Here is a 23,075-nt window from a genome sequence, read left to right on the forward strand (position 1 = left end):
ACTTGGTACAAACACTCTAAGGGAGAGATTTTTTTTTTGTCATGACTTGTAATCTTACGCCATCTGTAGGTCATGGCGTGTATCAGCTGCTGAATATTTTCCAAGTCACTTTACATTTCATTTCTTTTGCTCTCATGACAAACAGCACTTGATTTTTTTAAATTAAATCACTGTTAACACAGCCACACAAGCACAGGATAGAATGTTAAATAAGATATGAGCCTGCACACACATACACACACACACACACACACACACACACGCAAACGCACACACATACACACAGACATTTGTGTGTCTGCGTTTCTATTTGTCTGTCAATATTGTGTGTGACCTCAATAGTTAGCAGCTTCACAGCAAGATGTAATAGTTCCTACAACATTTACCAGGAAGATTGGAAAGTTGAAAATAAACCCAACATGAACACAAACATGGTCTTGTCTATTAAACAAGGATTTCTCTGAGAGCTCAAAAATCTAACACTTTGTCTTTTGTGTGCTCATTCAGCAGTAAAGTTCCACATGTCTACGTTTATGTTTTCCCACCCCGAATGAATTTGGATTTGTTTTCTGTGTTAACGACAGGAGGGAGGGAATGACAAGAGAGAGGGAGGAGAAAAGGTCATGGCATGAATGGTCTTCTTAAATACTTTGCTTCGCTACCACTGCTAATATTAAAAAACTTGTTCCATTGCCATTAAAGAATGTTTTGACTAACTCTTTTAATAACATTCAATAATGTGTCACATAAAAAGATGTGCAAGAGGAAAATTGGGGTCTCTCTCTCTCTCTCTCTTTCACTCCTCCCTTCACTCTAATCCCTTCTTCCACCTATCTATGTGCCAAAAGAGAAGCTTAATAAAACCATCACTCATGAAAACTCATTGAGGCAGCTACATAAATCCAGGGAAGTATTTCATTGTGAGGAGGAGAGCCTGGTGGATGAGCTGCACGGTGGGGACCATAAACTATGTGTCCTTGTCATCAGAGTTGTGCACAGTAAAAAATAAATAATTTTTTTTTTTAAATAATGCCGGGCCGGAAAAATTAATCAATTAAAAGAACGGTAATCCGCTTTTTTTTTTTTCAATAACTGATGAATAGTTTCCATCTTAGTCACACATTTACAGCTTCCAGACTCATAAATATATCATGCTTGTCATTTATGACAGAAAAAGAAAAGTCTTTGGATTTTTACTTGGACTGTTTGAAGGCAAAAAGCAATGACTTGATACGTGTCACAGTCTGGGAAAATGAAATTCATTGACTGAGTATGAAAATATTCAACGGACTAATCGATAAAGGGAATAAGAGAGTTGCAGCCTGAAAATAATCAGTGGTTTAAAAAGATATTGTCAGTTATATATATGTAATTTATCCATCCATCCATCCATTTTCGATGCCACTTATCCATTAAGGGTCGAACTAGGGACCCCTCAGTTGCTAGACAGCCTCTCTACCTCGGAGTCGCCACCTTGTATGTAATTTGTATTTGTTGAATTTGATATAACCATGCGCCAAAGTTCATCCAAGGTGAACAGCTCCAACTGTGTGCATGCATTTATGGATGTAAAGGGTTAACTAAAACATGTCTCAGGACTAAGCTGCACGGTCAATCGTCTCTGTTTCCAAAGCGTGGAGGAGGGAACTCTACTCCTCAGCACCTGTTTCTTTCCCCCTGATCACCGTCACACTCTCTTGAGCCCAGTACAAATTAAAATTCCTCCTCAGCAGATTTAAGGAAATCAAAAACCCCAACCCAGAGTGACGAAGGAGAGATGGAATAAAGAATGGGAGGCAAGACAATAGGGATTGACTGCAAGAGAGGCCAGATCATTTCAGGCTTTAACGTACATGCCATAAAGCCATGAAAAGATATGTTGTCTATTGCAATGAAAGCGTTTCTAAGATCAGTGAATCAGACTTGAAGTTCGTCATAATAAAGGAGTATATAGACCAGATAAGTTACAACCGTGCAATGCAATATGAGAGCTAATGCCCTGCCAACCACAGGAAGTCAGAACCTTGTCTCTGCAATAATCAAGCCACATTAATCCACTCTGTTTCTTTCCTCAGCAGCCAAGCAATTTTGTTTTAGTGCAGCACAGACTCCACAGTATCAACTCCACAGCAGATAACAAAATCTAAAAGCAGCCATTGCGAGAGAACATTAAAAGTGTACTCTTGAATGACTGTAACTGTGCGGTGTTGCACTAAGCCACATATGAAGCCATGTTGGTTGGGGTGAGAGAGGAGATTACAGGCGGCAGAAAGCGACGTGGAAGTCGTCTCACCACGCCTGACGGCAGATGAGTCCGTCCTCTGAACTCTCATGCTGCGGACACATGCTGAAAGACTGAATTCGAGCCACACATGACGTTGTGGTGGTAGCATGGTGATGTGTTTGGATTCTGATTGCACTCTAGAAATAAAGACTATCTTTGTAGAGATTATGTCAAAAGGGACCAAACATGACATGCATGGGAGAGAGAAAGAATTGGTCTGTATTCATGGGGATCATCTCAGGGCTACAAGTGGAGAGAGATGTGGGTAGGAGGGAGGGGATGGAAGAAGAGCGTGGAAGGAAAGAGAACCTTTAGTAACTTTCCTAGGATCCCAGAGACTCATGAGACTGCCTTGGCGCCATCAACATTCGTAAAAGTGTGTGTGCCTATCCTTGCCTGTGTGTTTAGTACTTTGTTTTCCACTCACTGAAACCCAGGCTGTCAACAGTGTACACATCACACCCACTGAGATTTATTGGTGTGAAGAGGTGTTGAATCCATATTGAAATCTATAAGACTGCATGTTTTCTCTCAAGTATAAAGTGTTATAAAGTCCATTTATCCCACCTAATTATACTTTATGATATACAGTGGGCTGGACCTGTAGAAGTGGAAAAGGTATTTTAACTGCAGAGTAAGAAATGAGATGAAAAACTCCCTTCCTGCTATTGGTGCTTGGGGGAAAACCCATAGCATGCCTCTAACGGGGGTCGTATCAGAGCATGCGAGCATTAATTAAAGTATATTTAAAGCACCATGCACTGAGCACTAAGGTCCACCAAAGATTCGAATCTCTCCCTTGAAGATTGGAGTTGATTTTTAGATGCGCTATGAGGGACACGGGCCTCCTGGAGGAGCCTTTGGTCCGGTTGCTAAGGAGCGGTTTGTGGAACACCATAAAAATACAGTGGCGTTACTAGGTCTGGATCTGAGGACCAGGGAGGTGGGCTAGCAGGCAGGATGTGGTGTTTTTGCTCACTAGGAGAGGGGGTTCCCCCTTGCTGTCATCTGTGAATGGGGCTGAAAGGAGAAGCTGCAGGGACCTCGTCGAGTGGCACCACAGCTCTCAAGCTCTGCTGCCATCCATCACACAACATCCCTGCCTTTTATGGTCTGAAATAAAGAGTGAGACGAGAGAGAAAGAAGGCAGGGTCTCTCATTTTTTTCTCTCAAATGTATCATGGATGTGTGATTATGTTTGGTTACCAGGTAACAGTCCTTCCTCTAGCAGGAGGAAATACTCTGTGCGACCTTGATTATCAAGATCTCAGCCTCCTCTATCATCCCTCCGTTCTTTTGAAGGAACTTTTTTGGAAATGTGTGACATCCAAAAGTATACTGTCGCTTTTACTTCTTGTCAGTGTGAGCTCTTTCCTTTATTAGTGTCTTTTAGGAGGCCTGCCACAAGGGGGAGCAGTGGACCGTGGGAGTGCGTTAATCGTCTCGTGCACACTTGCTTCCTCAGTTTATGAGAGTCTGAGAGGGGAGGACAGTGAAAACTCCAAGCCCTCCATTTTTCCTCATTGAAACAGGTTGGTAACGGTCAAAACCCCCACTCATACTCTAGACATTATTGGGAAACTAACTCAGCTTCATCATTCGTGCTCATCATGATAATGTGTCTGGAGTAGCAAGGATCATGTTGCTAACGGCCATAGGTGGCTAGCTAAACTTTATTTACTTCTGGTTATTCTTTTGTTCCTTGATAATTTGTTTATAAATGGCTCAGTTAAGGTCCAAATGTACCATACACATGAGGGAAACGAGCCATCGGTTGCAAAATACATTCTGTAGTTTGACCTTTTTGCCTTTTTATAGTCTTATTGTCACATTTGACGACGCGTTTTCGAAGGACTGTGCTGTAGGTAGTCTTCCTGGAGAAAGTAAATCTGTGCTAAATACTTAAACACATACTTAATATATAGTATATGAATACTTATCTGGATACCTACCAGAGAGAAACTTATTAAAGGGACCCATTAAGAACATAATGGCACCTGATGTAAATGCTGTGAATGGGAAGCCAAATTATACTCAGCACAGTCAGCGTGGACCACCAGCAGGGACCTCCTCTAGCCTAATCCACTGCACACTGAATCACAGATTCGGCCAGATCAGCTGTGTCACAACCTCTGTGGCGTATTCAATAGTTAGCATGGTTTCAACGTGTTCACCATGAGCTGAGTCATGAACCGCTTGCCCTGGCTCTAAAAAAATGGAGGGCAGTAAGAGTATTTCCCAGAAAGATGGCCTGTTTCTTCAAGTATTATCCTATCCATGTCTAACTTTGGCATCCTCCACAGTGTTTCCCAATCCTCTGAGACACTGCCAGTCCACTTGGATCTTTTTTGGATTTATGTCTACAAAGTTAATCCAACCGCTTTACATTGGGCAGAGGCCTGTCTTCCCTCCTATTATCATGAACAGTATCACTAGCACCACTGCTTTTTTTGCCAAAGGAAGTGTTTCCCCACTGCTAGAGCACTGATAAACTCCATATGCCAGAACGCATGTGCGCACACACAGTGGCTGCAGATATGACTGACAACACGGCTGGAAGAGAAGGGCTTGAATTTCTGAGGAAAGAGTGATGATTTCTGCAAGGTAGATCTTGCATGAGGGATTCATGTACAAATAACCCTGAAAGAAAAGCCAAAATGAAAACAAAACTATAAAGAAAAGAGCAAGGAGGGCATTATTTCTATTGGTAAATATCAGCAGTGTACTTAAAGCAAAATATCTAAAGGTGAAAACACAGAGGTGCAAGATAGAAAGGATGTTTTACTTAAAACTGTTTCCACAAAGACTTCATATTTTGATATCAGCTAGAAATGCAGCATCACAGGCTTTAACCTATTTACTAGTTTCCCATATGAGCTTTGAATTTGTCTTTTCAACAAGGGATTTTTTTTTAAATGCCCAACACACCTAAGCATGATGACCTTGAACGTTGGCCACCAAAATATTTTCAGTTTATCATTGGTTCAAAGCACACATTTGTGCCCATTTTGAAGATATACCCACTCATTATCTAAAATTGACAAGGACACTGAAGACAGACTTGCACTCCAGCTGCTAAAGTTAGCTGTGCTTGAGTGCAGATGTGCGTCTTCATGTCTGTGTGTGGATTATTGCTTTGATTGACTTATGATATAGGTGATGATTAACAATGCAGCATTAATCATAATGGTGCAGATCTTGTAGAGTGTGATTTAATATACATGAACAGAAGCACGTCATAACATGGCTCTCACTTATTCGACTCCCCAATGACATTTTATTGTGCGTTAATTGTCACATCCAGACCACAAACCTACAGCTCAATATTACTCTAAAATAGATGAGGGGAATGAGGGGAAATGTATGGAATTAAAATCATGCCAAAACCTCACAAGCACACAGAACATGTTTTACTCACGCCCAATGATTCACAGACAAACAGTGTGTTTGGCAACTACAAAACATTCACAAACAAATACATTTTGTTTTGCAAAGAAGAACCGTACCTATCCAACAAATACAACATGCATTAAAATCTTTTGTACTTGAAGGATTTTTTTTTTTGTTCTTGAAAGATTTGAGTTTGTACTTGAAGGATATTTTTCTGTAATTGAAGAAATATGTTTCTTTGTATGTGTAAAACATGCTGTATTTGTTTCTGAAGTATGATGTCTTTGTAAGTTAGGTAGGTTTCTTATTTGCAAAACAAAATGCATTAGATTGTGAATGATGTTTTGTATTTGCAAATCACATTGAGTTTGTTTGTGAATCATGGGTGTGAGTAAAACATGTTTTGGGTGTTTGTGAGGTTTTGGCATGACTTTAACTCAATAGAAAAGATGTAAAGTGAAGTAAACAAGCGGAGAATAGAGAAGTTGTTATCCTGAGGTGAGCAGGGCACACATGGGTGGTTGGGAGCAGAGTCGTGTCCCGCTGAGACCTGGTATGTCTGCCTGCTACTGTCTTTGTAACAACCTGGTTTTGAAGGAGCTCTTGTTTGGCAGGCTCTGGGATGTTGTGGTGTTCCAGAGGCTGGGATAAGCTGTCACTACTGGCCAGGGTCATGGAGAGGTTTGGTCAGCTGAGATTGGAACAAGATCCAGGTAAGAGAGGGTGAGAGAGAGAGATAGATTTCTTGCTGTGTCATTATTTGCATATATATATATATATATATATATATATATATATATATATATATATATATATATATATATATATATATGATTCTTAATTTTCCTGTTTTACAGGAAACATTATCTGCATACAGAGTCTCAATCTGAGACCTGTAACATATATATATATATATATATATATATATATGTATATATATATATATATATGTGTGTGTGTGTGTGTATATATATATATGTGTGTATATATATATATGTGTGTATATATATGTGTATATATATATATGTGTGTATATATATATATGTATATGTGTGAGTGTGTGTATATATATGTATGACATATCAACTCTATGAACGGCCCAAGTTCATACAGAATACATAGATAAAGATTTAAAAAGAAAGGTAAAACCATGTAAGAAAACGAGGATTAATCAAAGTTACTGGTTATAATCCTCCTTCTTATGGGAGGTATTGAGTCATCTTACTGTTTACATGATGAGTGCATGGTCAATTATTTCACAGTATCTGACCACAGTGATACAATGTCAGTCATTTTTTCAAGCTGTTATTATTTTCTGTTCAATTTTTGCATGCATAATGTGGGGATAAATAATTGAATGGACTTCTGCTGCTCTCTGGTGTTCATTACAAGAAGCACTCACATAATAAGACATTGCGCATGCTGTTTTTGAACGTGTTGACTGGCTGACTGGTCAATGGAGCACAAAATTGATTTTTAACATAAATATAAGACCAAATCTTGTAAAGCTTGTAATTCACACACTATATAACTGTCAACTGTCATTGGTTCTGTGTTGTAAAAATTCAGTACAATACATGGTTCTTCTATTCTCACAGAAGCACTGTGGCATCATTCGATCCTCCACAGCATCGTCTGTATCAAACCTGTACTTTCTAAAAAAAATATTCTCCTCCTGAATTGAAATGATTCTTCCACATTCATATCAGTGCACAAGTCAAGCATGCAAATAAAATAATATGACCGACTGCATCAGCTCATGGTCCAGTCTCTACTACATGTCATGCAACCCAAACAGCTGTCCTGTGCTTATATGACCACTAGATGGCATCTGAAACTTGAGAAGCAACAGAAGTCCCTTGCACCTCTTGTATTTAACGCCTACATGATGTTTTGTTTTTTTTGGGGGGGGGGGGGGGGGTCTTCTCAACTTGAACGGGCAGGATGAAACACAGTTCCTCTTCTCCCCTGGGATAAACAGGAATGTTGCTGTTCCATGACTGTACTTCAGTGAAGATGTCTAAACTGGTATGAGTCATGGAACCAGCACAAAAACCTCGATCCAGTCTTATTCTTCAGTACAACTGTGTTTGTTGCTCAGTGGTCAAACATGTGAAAAGCTGCTGGAGATGAGCACAAGGAGTGAGTGACTACTATATTTTGCGGGTTGGTCTTCTCAAAACCTTGAATGGGTGGCATAAAAGACAGTTTGTCTTCTCATCTGTGACAAGCAGGAATCTGGATGTCCAAACAACCAGTAGGAGTCACTGAAGCAGCACAATAACCTCTGTCCAGTCTGACTCTTCAGTACAATGACGTGTGAGGGATTTTAGGTGGTGTAGCACAACCTTTCATGGTGCAAAGCGTCACGAACTACACTTTTATAAAAAAAAAAATTCAATATTCAGACTACTTTATTATCCCTTGTGGGGAATGTGAATTTCAAACTCAATGGCCTGATAATTTTTTTTTCCTGGATTTTCGGGTGCCAAACCTCCTTGAAAGGCGGAGCAGAGTAGGCGGGTCAGAGGAGGAGACAACCAAAAAGGTTTATATGACTGAGAAACTCAGCTCAGTTTACACACCAGATGAGTCGTAGCATTGAGAGGAACCAACAAAAGGTAAGTAGGCTTCTTACTTCTGTGAACGCTTTAGATTAACAACTACTAAGCTGTAGTTGAACAGTAACATACGTCACAGAAGCCTTCTGTGCTATTTTGTATTAATAACCTGATCAGTTATGTTGATCTTGATTTGTTAAGTGAAACATACCACAATGAAAACAAGAGAAAGCTGAGAAACATATTTAATAAGTAAGTAAAGTAAGTACAATTTTATTTGTATAGCACTCTTCACAGTACTAATATACAGAGCGCTTTACAATAAAAACAGATAAAACAGAACAGTCAGGTGACTGATATCACCGACACAACACAAAAACAACATCATTTGTCAAAGCCATAGCTTTGTGACAGAGGCTGTCCGACATAGGGTGCAAGTGCATTTTCACCAGCAATAAATAAGAAGACCATCTAGCTGAACAAATGGAAAATAATAGAGCCCCGGAGAGGGTGTAACCTCAGGCCTACGTTAAGAAGGCTAGCTGACCGCAGATGATGGTGGATGAGGTCACAGATGTAGCTGGGAGCAGAGCCGTGGATAACCTTGTAAGTGAACAGAAATAACTTGTACTGGATCCTGAAAGTAACAGGTAACCAATGTAGGACAGCAAGTATTGGTGTGATATGACAAGATTTCTTAGACCTGGTGAGTATTCTGGCGGCTGCATTTTATTTAGGAGCTTTTGTCAGGAACAGAAGAGGTGGACACAAATGTACATACACAGATTGGGTGGAGACAAAAGGGCAGGTTTATTCCAATCAGGGCTGAAATAATTCCTCAAGCAATTCAAATATTTCAATGACTAAAATTCCTCGAGGACAAATTTTGCACACTCCAGGTCGGGGGAGGTCCTACCTCAGGTGGAGGAGTTTAAGTATCTCGGGGTCTTGTTTACGAGTGAGGGTAGGATGGAGCGGGAGATTGACAGGCAGATTGCGGCGGCGTCCGCAGTGATGGGGGTGCTAAACAAGTCCGTTGTGGTGAAGAGGGAGCTTAGCCAGAAGGCGAGGCTCTCGATTTACCGGTCAATCTATGTTCCAACCCTCACCTATGGTCATGAGCTCTGGGTAATGACCGAAAGAACGAGATTGCGAATACAAGCTGCTGAAATGAGTTTCCTCCGCAGGGTGGCTGGGCTCTCCCTTAGAGACAGGGTGAGAAGCTCAGTCATTAGGGAGGGGCTCAGAGTAGAGCCGCTGCTCCTCCATGTTGAGAGGAGTCAGTTGAGGTGGTTCGGCATGCCTGGAACACCTCCCTCGGGAGGTGTTCCAGGCATGCCTAACTGGGAGGATGCTCCGAGGCCGACCCAGGACACGCTGGAGGGATTATATCTCTCAGCTGGCCTGGGAACGCCTCGGGATTCCCCCGGAAGAGCTGGTGGAAGTAGCTGAGGAGAGCACAGTCTGGGCTTCCTTGCTGAGACTGCTGCCCCCGCGACCCAGACCCACTGGATAAAGCAGAGGAGGAAGACGACGACGATACTTCTGATCCAATTAATCGATTTATCACCAGAATAACATTAAGATTACTAAAAGAATCGATAGCTGCAGCTCTGATGGAATACTTTGCTTTGTTCAATCTGTTTTTGACTTACCACCTCCCCACAGGTAACAACATTCCTAGCTAAGGTGTGAGGCTTGTACTGAGTTTGTTTTCTGTCATTATAATTTCAATCTTGTCTTCATCCACATGTGACTGACCCTTATGCTCGAAAAATGTCAAGCAGCAACCAAGAATTAAACATTCAAATTATTGTTTATCTTTCAGTTGCTCAACGTGACCATGGATGATTTTGTTCTCAATAAATTAAAAGAGTGGGGTCTCACGAATTTGATACCAACATTTGAAGGTAAATTGTGTTTGAATTGTTGTGTTGTGCTGTTCACAGTTATCAGGCAACATGGATGTGATATAATACTGATAAATACAATCGCAGAAAGAGGAAATACGATCAACAACTGTCATGGCTGGCTGAAGCCCAACCAAAGAAAAGAGGTGGAAAGAAATTACAAATTACTTTTTTTTAAACAGTCAGTGGCTGGTAATATCACACAGACTACCTGGAGAAAGCTGACAATCAGTGGCACCTGGATGACTGAAACTCAAAGAGAGTTAAGTCCATGAGAAAACTGGCCCAGGTGTCTCAATAATAACCACCCCACCACAGCTGCATGGCACCTGCAACACTAAACAAAACTGGATGGCAGCCCAGCAGCCATTAGGGGTGGACACGTACTCATACTAAAAGTTGTGCTTTTATATTATTGAGACATATTTTACATTGCATTACAATTCAACTGAATATTTTTTATTACAGATCAGGAAATTGACAAAGAGAGTTTTTTGGATCTTGAAGATGGAGACATAGATGAATTGATTCCTAAAGCTGGACCAAGGACAAAATTCAAAAAGTATCTCACCCAGTTAAAGGTGCAATGTGAAGTTCTTTACACATTTGATTTTATCTTATAAATATCACTGCTGTCGGAAAGAAAATGAGTTTGCATTGCATAAAAAGTGCTTTATGAATAAATAAATTCTGATTTACTGATTGCTATTGTTCTCCACTGACAACTAATTTCTGTTTTCAGAGAGAGGAAAACTCTCCAGAATCAGCTGTTCAAGTAAGTTAATTAGATTCATTATGACTGGGAACTTCATGCCTTCTGACAGTTTTTGTCTCTTAAACGTTACATGTCACATTACATTGTAGTTGAAGTTTTATATTTTTTATCTGTAATATCATCAGGGAAATGCAGTTGACTCTGATCAGGTGGAAATGCTGAAATTCAGAGCACTTAATAAAAACTGCCACTCTATTTAAGGCATTAAATTGTTGTAAAACATAATCACCAAAAGAATTTTGTTTATTCTTTAAACTATCTGAGAAACCTGTTGATTCTCAGGTTGGGCCATCCACCAGTGCCACCTGCTGTCACAGTGAGTTGCAAGGCATTTTGAATTACAAGATGTGTTCATTGATGTTTTCAAGGTGGTAATATTTCTTTTTTTTATTGTGTGAGATGTGAATAACATTCTCTATTGACTTTCAAAAATCGAAAGGACAGAGAAGGCCAGATCCTAAGGAGGAGCCCAACATGATGCCACCAGCAGCAAAAGGACAACTTCGAAGGCAGTCAGGTATTTATACCAATTTATCTATGGTGAAAGGTTTTATCTAATTAATGAAAATGGCAATAAATCTATCACCTCATAATCTTTATGCCTGAACCTGTGGTCTGCAGTGTCTCAGCCATCAAACTGATCAGTCAATAAAAGTCTCGGCCCATACTCCCAGGGATCGATCAGCTAATATACGTCAGCCACTGTCAATACCATCCCACCTGCTACCTGTATGTTCTTACAGGGAACAACAAGTGCGTCAAAATAAATCTCGTGCTGATGTAGTCAACAGTGCTTGAGGGATTATATTATTGTGCCTGCTGAGCACAATGACACAATAATGAATTTTCTCTTATTGAATCCATGTCAATGAACACCATATTCCTCTATTAACTGGAGCACATATTGTGTGTGTATAGATAGACAGACAGACAAAGATATATATAGAGATATAGATATGTATGTGTGTGTGTGTACGTATATACTGTATGTGTGTATATGTGTATATTCATAATGTGTATATAAGATAGATAGATAGATAGATAGATAATTACAGGATAAGATGAAAATAAATCCTTAACTCATGAACATTCACCAGGAAGGAATTGGGAGGGATTTATTTGATGCGTGTCTGACAACTATTTTCAACTTCATTGCTGCCTGCCATCACAGCACGATCGAGATCTGTTACCTTCATTTTGAGGAATCATTTCATTGTCCATCTTTACATGCATTTACGGGCCTCCTCTTGAATACACTTGTGCACAACTCCTGTTTGTTGTTTATATTGACAGAAGCAGATGTACTGTCTGAGGTGAAAGCAATCATGAAAAATGTCCCAAAAAAAATAAACCAACAAAACATCACAAAGGTCAACAACTTTCTGAAGTGAGTATTTCAGACCAGAACCATTTCTACTTTTCCCCTGCCTGTTGCTTACCCAGTGGGGTTTTTGCTTCCCTTTGACCCTCAGTTGTGTTTAAAAAAAATAGCTCATCTAATTGGACTCTCCTGTAAAATAGTGGAGCTGTGGAACTACTCTCTTGTTGTGTGACCGTATCTGACTCATGATTTTCAGAGCTCACTTTGATACAGCTGTTAAATGGTGCGACTATAAAAGACATCCCCCCCCCCTCTCTCTCTCTCGCTCTCTCATCTGATGATATCTAATGATATATCCATCCATCCATCTATTTTCTTGACCGCTTATCCTGTTTCGGGTCAAAGGGGGGCTACAGCCTATCCCAGCTGACACTGGATATGCGGGGTACACCCTGGACGGGTCACCAGTCCATAGTAAATAGTGATATGTGAAATTTGTATTTGCCCTGGAATGAAATCCTGATTTAATGTGTGGTTGTTGTATTCAATGTTTTTTCCTTGATTTCTAAGTATCTGTTCTTTGAATTCCAACAACAGGAAAAAAATCTGTGATTTGAATACAGACAAGCGGGAAGTGGTTGGTCTTTTTGGCAAAACAGGATCTGGAAAGAGCTCACTGATCAATGCCATCATTGGAGAAAAAAATCTTTTACCCACTGGGAAGGTCAGTGGGTGTACCTCAACTGTGATCAAGGTGGAGTCTAACATTGACAACCCAAAGTATGAAGCAGACATTGAGTTCATTACTGAAAAGGTAAAATAAACAGATTGTTGACATTAAGCTATTTTAAGAATAACTGCAGGTACACTTCAGGATGACTGAGGAAATAGTTTCATCTAGAATTGAAACTGATTTCACTGAATTATGTAAAGTTTGCTGTAAATCTTTTTGTAGGAGTGGAAAGAAGAGTTGGACGAGTGGCTCTTTTTGAGGGAAATGAATGATCCAGAAAGTCTGGAGAACTGTGACATTGAGACTAAGCTGAAAGCACTTCATGGTGAAGATTGGGGAAAAAAATCTGCTGAAGAACTCGTGAACAACAAACACTTCCAGAAAGAAATTCCTGAATTTTCTCGGTCACAGAAGAAGTGTATAAAAGACTGTGAAACAGTATGTTAAATATCGCCTCATAGACAGCCTTTTATTTGTCACACAGTGGAGTATTTTTGAATTTAAAGTAACACTATAGTTTAATGATTGCTCTGTAAATGCAGATAATAAAAGCAGTTGTATGTTTTGTTTTTTGTTTTTTTCAGGCTGAAGACCTGTCTGAAAAATTATTGAGATTCACAAGAAGTGAGTCAGATGAGGGAGCCAATCGCGCGGTGGAGAGGTGGTATTGGCCACTAGTGAAATGTGTTACCATCAGGGTCCCGAATAATAATCTTCTAAAGTATGTCACTCTTGTGGATCTCCCTGGCAATGGGGATAGCAACAAGAGCAGAGATAAAATGTGGAAAAAGGTACATCATGTATCATTTTATATAGATTTCTCTATTTTACTTAATTAAATGGAAAACCACATTATAAAAGCACCAACTTTAAAATCCTGATAATCTTTGTAATTTTTCCCTCAGTTTGTTGCATGTTGTTCTTCAGTGTGGATTACGGCTGAAATGAATGGAGCAGTGATAGCAAAAGAACCCTGGGAGATTTTAGAAACTGCCTGTCGCTTCATGGGAAATGGGGGACAGTGTCAGCAGATCGACTTCATCTGCACTAAGTCAGATGTGACTGGAGATCCAGAAGAACGGTAAGCAATTAAAGACACACAGTATATATATAAGTATAACATCCAGGTCGTAGGACTCTGACAGGTGTATATAAACACAACACTTATCTTTTGCTTCCATTTTTTAAGAGTTAAAGAGTTGTGACTTTTTATGTGCTGACAAAAGGTGACTTTCACACAAAGAATGTTCCCAAATTTAGAGATCCATGTCGAAGCAATACTTCACCTAAAATCTACATTCACTTGCGTACGTGTACATATATACATTGAATGAAATATTAAAATGTGAGGTTTCAGTCATTGCTGAAGAGTTCAAGGGTACCAAATATGTTCTGATAGTTCCATGGAGCAGGCTCCTGATTTCATGTCTGAGAGAAACATGGAGGTCAAGGAAGCAGTCAAAAAAGAATTCCAAAGAAGAAACGCCACTCAGGTGAATTTTACATCACTATTTACACACAATATGGACTTCAACAACCACTACAACTGCAAATGTAAGTGTTTTTTGTTGTTGTTGTTGTTGTTTTTTTTATCAAACCTTCTTTCCAGGGATACTTTGATGACCTCCAAGTGTTCATAGTGAGCTCAACAGCCTTTCTAAAAGCACAAGGTCAAGCTATGCCCGACAATGGTAGGAGGAACCTACCTACCTATTCCTTGCATAAAATGTCATGGCTCAAATAAATGGAACACATTCATTTTTTTACTGAATTGAAACAAGAAGAGATACTTGTTTGTTCAGATCATTTTTTTTTAATCAAAGATGCAATTTTTTTTATTCTATGTTTTCCAGAAATACCCAAGCTTCAGGAAATTCTGCAAAATCTTCATGATCGTCATTCAGAGACAACAAACTACATCTCTGGGGCTTACGGGATCCTCTCTCTGATTCAAGGAGCTGGCTGTGCGGAAGTGGTAAGATGTAGTTATTAAAGCCAAGATTTCCGTTTGTTTTTGAGAACAGGACAGTTACTTGGTTTATGTGAGTAATTTCTGCAGTGCTGTGAGTAATATCTTTGTGAGTGTGCACAGTTTTAATGAGAGCAAATCATGAATTTAATAATCATAAAATAATAATAATAATAATAGCAAATGTAGGTAGTGAAGATGCCACATTAAAGGATATAAAGATATCAACGAATAGAAAAAGGCCATTCCATTTTTTTCCCTCTTCACTCTTTCAGACAATAAATTAAATTAAAACTTTTTTCCTTCCTTCCTCTTCCGCTCTCCTTTTTGCCATTAATTCATGATGCGATACAAATATTTCAGGTAATCAACATAAAGATACATTGCTATATTCATGTATTATATAACATACATACATTACCCTTTTGCTGGAACAGTTAAGGTCTATTGGTATAAACACAAAAAAAGCTAAGCTCAAGGTAAAAAAACAGTGTTCATTTTTGTAAAAGTTTTGAAATGTGTAAAGTGGTTCCAAATGGACCTGAACACCACCTCTTGCTGCAAAGTCAAGCGTTGTATTCCGTGCAATGCCCACCACCCCAACCTGCAGCTGAACTTCACGCCTCAAAGTTCATGTATTCGCGGCTCAACTTGCACGAAAAATTTGCGTGACGTTGTGTCAAGAGAGGCTACAAGCGCTGAGGTTCCCCTGGCGTCAGTGAAGTCATTTCAACGGTCCTGGCGCCTGTAGTTGGTGTCCATCCGTGATATCCTGGCACCGATCCTTGCCAACAGGTCATTGAACTGGGCCCTTTTCAACCTGAAGTACTGCTGGAAACAGCCGTCGTCCAAGCGCAGTTCCCGGAGAATGCGGTGAAATTCACCCAGCTGGGTGCGCCTCCAGATTGTGTCATGGATCCAGATACAGCGGCGTTGGGTTTTCTGCCATATCTGGGACTTCCACAACAGATACAAGCCCACAACGGCTGTTAGGTCATCCATGGTTGTTGATAGAAATACATGGCAGAAATAAATTCTCCTTGCGGGGGAAAAAAGTTTGCGCGAATGACGTGAATAAAATCAAATTATTCAGTGATCAAATTTGCGTGAACACAGCGACGTGAAAATTTGCGTTGCGTTTGGTGTGAACACGCCTTAACAATGGCTATTTGTTTTGAGAACTAGAAGAGAGATAAATGCAGTCCCCATACTTTTATTATCAACATCCACATGAATATTGAAGTCCCCTATAACGATGACTATCTGTTTTGACATGGTCACTGGGGTCGGGGATCGAACCAGCGACCCTTTTGTTGCTAGACGGCCACTCTACCCCTGAGCCATGCCGCCCAGTGGTTATGTTAATTTTGATTCGTTTTTTCTGATTGACTCTTCCACTCCAAGTAGAATTTGAGTGAATAAACTGACGTGGAGGGGGGGCAGACACAGTCTCTATGTAGTTTTGGGTGGGTAACTGCCCTGGTGGACATGCAAAGAAGCGTGTAAGAAGGCAGCTCTGCTTCCTGGTCTGAACCCTGGGTTGTCAGGGTTTTGGTTCTTTAATAAACTGGGCCATATTTCTAGAGATGAGAGCAGCTCCGTCCAATGTGGGATGAATGCTGTCTCTCCTAATCAGAGGTCTCCCCCAGAAAGTTTTCCAATTATCTATGAAGCCCACTTGTGTTTCTGGACACCACCTCGATAGCCAGCGGTTGAACAATGACGTGCGGCTTAACGTGTTCGCTGGTCCGATTAGGCAGGGGTCCAGAGAACACTACGGAGTCTGACATCATCTTCACAAATGTACACACCAACTCAATATTAATTTTTGGGACCTCCGACTGTCATAGTCGGATGCCATTATCGTCAATGTGAATAACGATTTTATCGAATTTACGTTTACATTTAGCCATTAGTTTTAAATTTGACTGGACGTCGCCCACTCTGGCCCCTAGAATACACTTGACTATGGTCACCAGTAATTTCATGTTACTCAAAATGGAACTTCCAATTGCCAGAGTTGTTTTCACATCAGATGTGTCACCGAGTGGGCAGAACCTAAATAATGTATTGTGCTGTTTTTTTTCAGGCTGAGAGAAATGATGAAGTGTGCAAAGACCTTGAAGAGAGACTGTGTCGTGAGCTTGCCAGAGTCAGTAAACCCATGGATGAGGCACGTGAGGAGCTAGGAAGAGGTCTCAGTGAGGGGGTTGAAAAATCAAAGGAGTCATGTGAACAGGATTTGGAGGCCGTCTTATCTCCTGTAAGTATTTGAATATTAAATATATCAAAAAGTAAATGTACTTCATATACATATATGTGTGTGTGGGCCCATTTAAAGTACTTCTGTTTCATATTTCAGACACATAGAGAAGAACGTGGTTTCTACAGGATATTAAAGTGTACATTTAAGAACCGTGGCATCTACAAACCCAGAAACATTGACCTCAATGGGAAATTAGCAATCCACCTGACTGAGAGCATTGATAGGATATTCAAGAAGATTTTCCCGTATGACATTTAAATACTCCATCAATACCAATTTGTCACTATTATCTGGCTTAACTGTCTTTTTTTTTTTTTTTTTCAGAAACAACGCAGAAAGCGGACTGTTCAACAGGGACCTCAATACATTCTCACTTGACATTGATGAAATGATTCATCAGGACAACAGATTTGAACTGAAACTGTTGTTTCTAAAAACAGAGGTAAAATATTTGTACCATCTTATTCAGCATTCAATTAAGCCCCTTTCACACTGCACCAAAAACGTGGGTGACCGCAGGTGTTTGGGCACTCTGAAAGGGTCCACTCTGCATTTCACCTTGCATTGACCAACTTGCCAAGTGACCCGGATGTTGAGCGGCATTTTTTGTGTAATGACGACGTTGTCAGCGCGATGAAGTACGAGAAAGAAAAACACAGCCGTGCAGCCTTCATAGCGGGAGCTCAGACTTGCATCTGCTGGAAGCCTGAATGCGCCCCAACGCCGAGCAAACATGGCACAAAAACCCGCTTTGACACACGTTTTTCAGTGTGAAAGGGGTATTATTGAAATGTTAGCCCATGTTAGGGACATTTAAAGGGACAGTACAGGTACCTGAGCTAGTTTACGCCCGTTAACTTTTCTCGAAACATCACTTTGTGAAACACAACCGATCCACACCTGTGTAGGGCTGGATCAGTGGTCTACTTAATGTGACCCCCTATACCCACTAAAAAACCTCCAGAATTTCTGTAAACATGCAAGAAGCTTATCAGTATAGATGTGTTATGTAACATGACCTAATTGTCATCATAAATGCTCAAGAACCAAGGAAATGCTCCTGAATATGAGCTGCACTGTGAGAGTTGATGGGTGTCACATCACTCAGCTATGTGAACAAGCTTTGGGCAGGGATTGAAAGAATGAGATTACAAATACAAGAACCACAGTGGCCACTGCTTTCAATGGTAAATGGACTCAATTTTATATAGCGCTTTTCAGTGCAACAAAACCAAATCTATCATGCAAAGATTTTGCCTGGAAACCTTTTAATATTTAGGGTTTAAGGGTGAAAGTGGGCTGTTGTGATCCTTAGCACCATTTTCACATCATTTCAATTTCCTGCAAAGTAAAGGCCAGGGAAGGAAAATGGGGTAAAAACATGAGGTCTTTGCACAGATCTCCTCTTAAATAGAGCTGGTTGAGTGCCAACTTGTTCCAAATACAATTTGTCATTTTAAGAAGATTCCACAAAACAAGAATTTGATCCCATTTGTGAAGCTCTTAACACACTGATATGTACACTTCCACATATTGACACTATGGAACAAATGTTAGCATATTAAATACAATATCTTCCATATACAGCCACAACAAATGAGGAGGCTTACTAGAATTATCTCTACCCTGTCTAGGAATGTGGTGAGTAATATGTTCCATTATCTCTCTAAGGAAGCCAAAATCAAGTCCAAAATGAACAAATTAATCAAGGAGCGTAAGAAAGAGATCTACAGAGTTCTGCTGAAGACAATTGCAGAAACCATGGCTGAATGCTATGAAGGTAAGAAAAAACTCATGATAAAACTCTTGGTAAAAAAAAATGACATCAGTGCTAACAGATAATAAATATTATTGATACAACAATGTAACAGATTAACAAACTGAGCACATGGATTGGCTAACCCTGCGTGTTTGTTATTCAGAACAGAGGGTCCTATCTTACACATGGCACAAGCCGGTGCAAATGACTTTGGTCACGTATGTCAATTCCTCCACAGTTTTTCATTTTTCCCAGGTATTTCAACCGCCTGGTTCCATGGATTTCTGAAACAGGGCCCTCACAGTCTCCTATTGTCAGGCTCCCAAAACTGTCTCTGTTCACTTGTGCGTAGTTTGAATGCATCAAATAGTGGAAAAAGTAGAACATTTGAGTTGTGACTCAGAAATATTTTGAACTGCAGTCACAGGCTCTTAAACTGCTGAGAGAATGCCAGTGAATGCCAGCTGCGGTGCTGTGAGCTAGACTCATTAGATCAACTCAGTCTCATAACCACAGAGCTACAGATCTGTGCTTGGTTAACCCGTCTGCCTGGTCGGTTAATTTGTTTATTTGCACAAGATTTATAATCACATCAATATTTTTTTCTATTATAGAACCCAAATGTAATCTGACACTGTAATAATTTACATTCATCAGGATTATGCATAAAAAGTTTTCCAATTTTTTTTTTGTAGAAGCAGAAAAAGTACAAGGACCTGGTACCCTGGAAAAAATGAGGGACATTCTCAAGGACCATGTGAGGAGGTCAAAGAACACCATGTTTGAGAAGGCCAAGAAAGACATGTTGAAGATGATGATGCACTTGAAGGTCTGGTCCACTTCAAGATACAAAACAGGATTGACAGTCGTAGTAGTAGTCGTCATTATTTTTATTTATTTCTAATTGATGTATAAATATTTTTTTTTTCTAACAAACCCAATGTTAGTCTGTCTGATGAATTATGATTTTGAAATAGGAGGAAATCCTGAGGGAAATAAAGGATACCATGGAGGAATCAATTGAACTGTCACTGAAAACTAATGACTCATTTCCAGGTAAGGAGAGCGTCTAACATCAACGTACGGAAATGACTGGAAACACCCAGATGTTGTTTTTTGTTTTGTGCTGGTGGTGAGATGAGAAAGTGGGATGCTACAGCAGTATGTGCTGATCCCTCAAGACAGTCTCATACTTGGAGAGGTGTGTGTGTGTGTGTGTGTGTGTGTGTGTGTGTGTGTGTGTGTGTGTGTGTGTGTGTGTGTGTGTGTGTGTAGAAACCCACGTTTGGCTCTGGATCAGGGTTGGTCCAGTAGTAGACAACGGCATTTGGTTTCGTGCGATATGTTGCATTGCATGTGCTGCTGGATCTGTGGACTATGTGCTTGCCATCCTCGTGACCCCAAAATTAGGGGAGATTTTCAAACCAAAGCGTTTCAGAGACTTAGAAAATGTACAATGTTAAAGGTGCAATAGACCACAATGTATTGAAAACAAGGCATAAGTGTCGTCCATTGCACCTTTAAGCTTACCTTTCACTTCAAGAGTTACCTGTGTTCTCCCACAAGAAGTGCTACACAATATCAGAGTTCAGAAACATGTCCTCACTTCCTTGTTGATGTAATTGGTTAAAGGATGTTATTGTCAGCCACCAGCATAGCCATCTTTGTCTTGGCATATCGTTTTTTTATGTTTATTAGTTCGTTGTTGGTGGGACCCCCACCTCAGTGGAAAATTGACCCCGCAGACTTCCAAAAGCATACCCCATTCCTTTATAACTCCCATTAAAAAGTTGAAGTCATCCTTAAACAACTTGAATTTACAGGTGTGCCTCTTTTCTTTGTGCTGTCCATGGTTCACACACACACACACACACACACACACACACACACACACACACACACACACACACGTGAAACCACCATGTGTAGCTGCATTGGTGTCGAAGTGGAAACAGCATCAGAGGAAGGAAAAAGGAGTCGTACTCAGAAGAAAGAGAGGATAGTTCTGACTTGGAAACCATTTTCAGGCTCACTGCTGCTTTTATTGTGAAATTTGAATGTTTGAATTAACAGTTTACTTGATTTTTAAAATGTGTTTGTTCTTTTGGTTTTTGTAGATGTTAAACAAGAGTTTGAGGTGCTGAAAGTGCACTACGAGGCCCTGATTGAAAACCCAAATCTAGGAACGTAAGTGTTTTACTCAAATGCCCTCAAAATTTTCCCAAAAGTGCTCTGATGTTGTGAATAATCTCGATGTTTCTCATCAACACCGATCCACCCCAACAGCTAGGCCACACCTGCCGCCTTGATATAACAGGTAGAGTTCAGACAAATCAAATATCCACAATCAAGCACCATAACTGATGTTCACCTCTCTACTCACGATCTTTTCTTACTGAGACAAAAGTTCAGTCACGAATGGTGAGAGAGCTCAACTGCAATCCTGCCATTTATCTCTGGTCAGCTGTGCAGGTTCCTTCAGTGGAGAAAACAGCACAAGCCTGATAACCATCTCGTGGGCTGAAGATGATGGACTTGAGGCTGCAGGATTTGATCTCAACCAGTTTGAGTTTCTTTTGTTTTGTTTTTTTTTTACTATTCCATATTTTGCATCGTAGTTTAAATAACTTGCTTGTTGAAGAACGTGTTTTCTCTGGTGTTTGGGGAAAAGAGTGAGAGTGTGTGTGTGGTTTTCTAAGGGTGTTGCTAAATTACTGATTGTTGCTTCCTGCAGATTCAGTGTTTTCCATGTGTGTTGAAATCTATAAACTTACTTTCATAATCAAGTGGCTTCTTACTCGTCGACATGAACACATATTCTCTCTAAAATGGGAAATGTCTTTGTGTGTTGTTCACTTTTCTTGATGTAAATCTGATCCATTTAAAACTTGGTGGCTGTACTGAAATTCCAATCATTTGCAACGCTGAGTTTCAGGTCATAGATGAGTTTCTCTGCTGTTATATAAAGGGGGGGGGGGGTTTGCTCTGTACGAGTTTACAGATACAGAAAAGCCTGTCTCTTCTGATTTGTATGTATTTGATGGTACTTCAATGGTACAATAAACCTGATTAAATTTTCTTTTTTTGTGGAAGTAGATGTCATTTTTGTTTGTGTATTTATGTTTGTCTGGGGTTTCCAACTGCCTTCAACAGTGAGAGCCACTGAGGAAAGTCAGCATCGTGACTGAAGGGTGAACTAATCCCAGCCGAAGACCTTTGTCTCAGTTGGCTGTGCTGATGGGAAGCATGGCGTGGTCGACATTTCCACGCTCTTCCACGGAAGTGCGTTGTCTTACTGTCATAAATTCACAGATCCACCCAATTTCGTGGCCCACTTGATGATTTAGCCAGCATTGTGTGTGTCTTGTGAGGCGTCATTTTTTAGAATCATAGCGGAGTACCACAGTGAAATGTTCAACACAGAACCGCTTCTCTGACCTTCTTCACGGGAAATATTGGCGTGCACACAGGAGAACTTTAACAAGGCACAATGATTCCTGCTTCAGGAAGAGAATTGAAAATAGGTGTTATTCTTTTAATAGCTTCACATTTGAGTGGATATTTGCTTTGTCTTGGCCTGTGATGAGATTTTACTGGTACACAGTTTTGGATCAAGCCAACATCATACTTATGGGCAGCCCACAGAGTGGCTGGAACTTCCTGATGTGACTGAATGTTTGGAGTTCAGAGTCAGGTAACAACTGTCTGTCATTCCAGTCCATTTCTGGAATTATCTTTATGTCCTCACGATCCCACAAGACACTCCCAGGTGTAATATCAATAAACAATTTCAGAGTCTCACTTATAGAGCTTGTCATTGCAACACAAAAAAAAACCCCAAGAATTAAATAACACAAAGACAGAAACATAGATCCCTCTTCTTTTTTCTGTTCCTCTTTTGAGAATTTTAGAGGAGCCACTAAACTGTAATCTTGTTGTGTGCACACATCCTGGTCTTTGGTATCAACAGCAGATTAATCAAAACGGACCCCCATCTGGAGAATTCCAAGAAAGAAAACCACACCCAGCTTACTGGCAAGAAAAACATGTCTCCTTTCTGTTTCATTTCTCCATTTCACCGTCATCCTTTCATAAGTTTCATTTCAC

At 40.2% G+C, this 23,075-nt stretch overlaps 1 protein-coding gene across 1 annotated transcript; it reads left to right on the plus strand.

Annotated features, from left to right (window-relative positions):
* The first annotated feature begins 3,689 nt into the window (after positions 1–3,689).
* Positions 3,690–21,962, plus strand: LOC147245117 (nuclear GTPase SLIP-GC-like). Its single transcript, XM_086185572.1, has 25 exons — positions 3,690–3,816; positions 6,289–6,387; positions 8,180–8,295; positions 10,064–10,145; positions 10,614–10,726; positions 10,888–10,920; positions 11,203–11,236; positions 11,360–11,437; positions 12,214–12,307; positions 12,839–13,055; positions 13,197–13,412; positions 13,559–13,765; positions 13,880–14,055; positions 14,374–14,467; positions 14,584–14,665; positions 14,828–14,949; positions 17,033–17,206; positions 17,306–17,454; positions 17,534–17,651; positions 18,881–18,989; positions 19,664–19,797; positions 19,946–20,024; positions 21,086–21,155; positions 21,255–21,285; positions 21,433–21,962. The coding sequence occupies exons 3-24, from the start codon at positions 8,263–8,265 to the stop codon at positions 21,256–21,258; spliced, it is 2,418 nt and encodes an 805-aa protein (XP_086041698.1). The 5' UTR covers positions 3,690–3,816; positions 6,289–6,387; positions 8,180–8,262; the 3' UTR covers positions 21,259–21,285; positions 21,433–21,962.
* Positions 21,963–23,075: the final 1,113 nt, after the last annotated feature.

Source organism: Aulostomus chinensis, chromosome 18 (genome assembly GCF_037954235.1).
Source record: "Aulostomus chinensis isolate RoL2024-O1b breed Wild chromosome 18, RoL_Achi_v1.0, whole genome shotgun sequence".
Classification (NCBI taxonomy): Eukaryota; Metazoa; Chordata; class Actinopteri; order Syngnathiformes; family Aulostomidae; genus Aulostomus; species Aulostomus chinensis.

Bases quoted from the DNA above. Each gene is read 5' to 3' on its own strand.
- LOC147245117 (XM_086185572.1), top strand. From the start codon at position 8,263: ATGAGTCGTAGCATTGAGAGGAACCAACAAAAG. The intron at 13,413-13,558 runs GTATGTTAAATA...TGTTTTTTTCAG, and splicing joins GTATAAAAGACTGTGAAACA to GCTGAAGACCTGTCTGAAAA. The intron at 14,056-14,373 runs GTAAGCAATTAA...ATGTTCTGATAG, and splicing joins ACTGGAGATCCAGAAGAACG to TTCCATGGAGCAGGCTCCTG.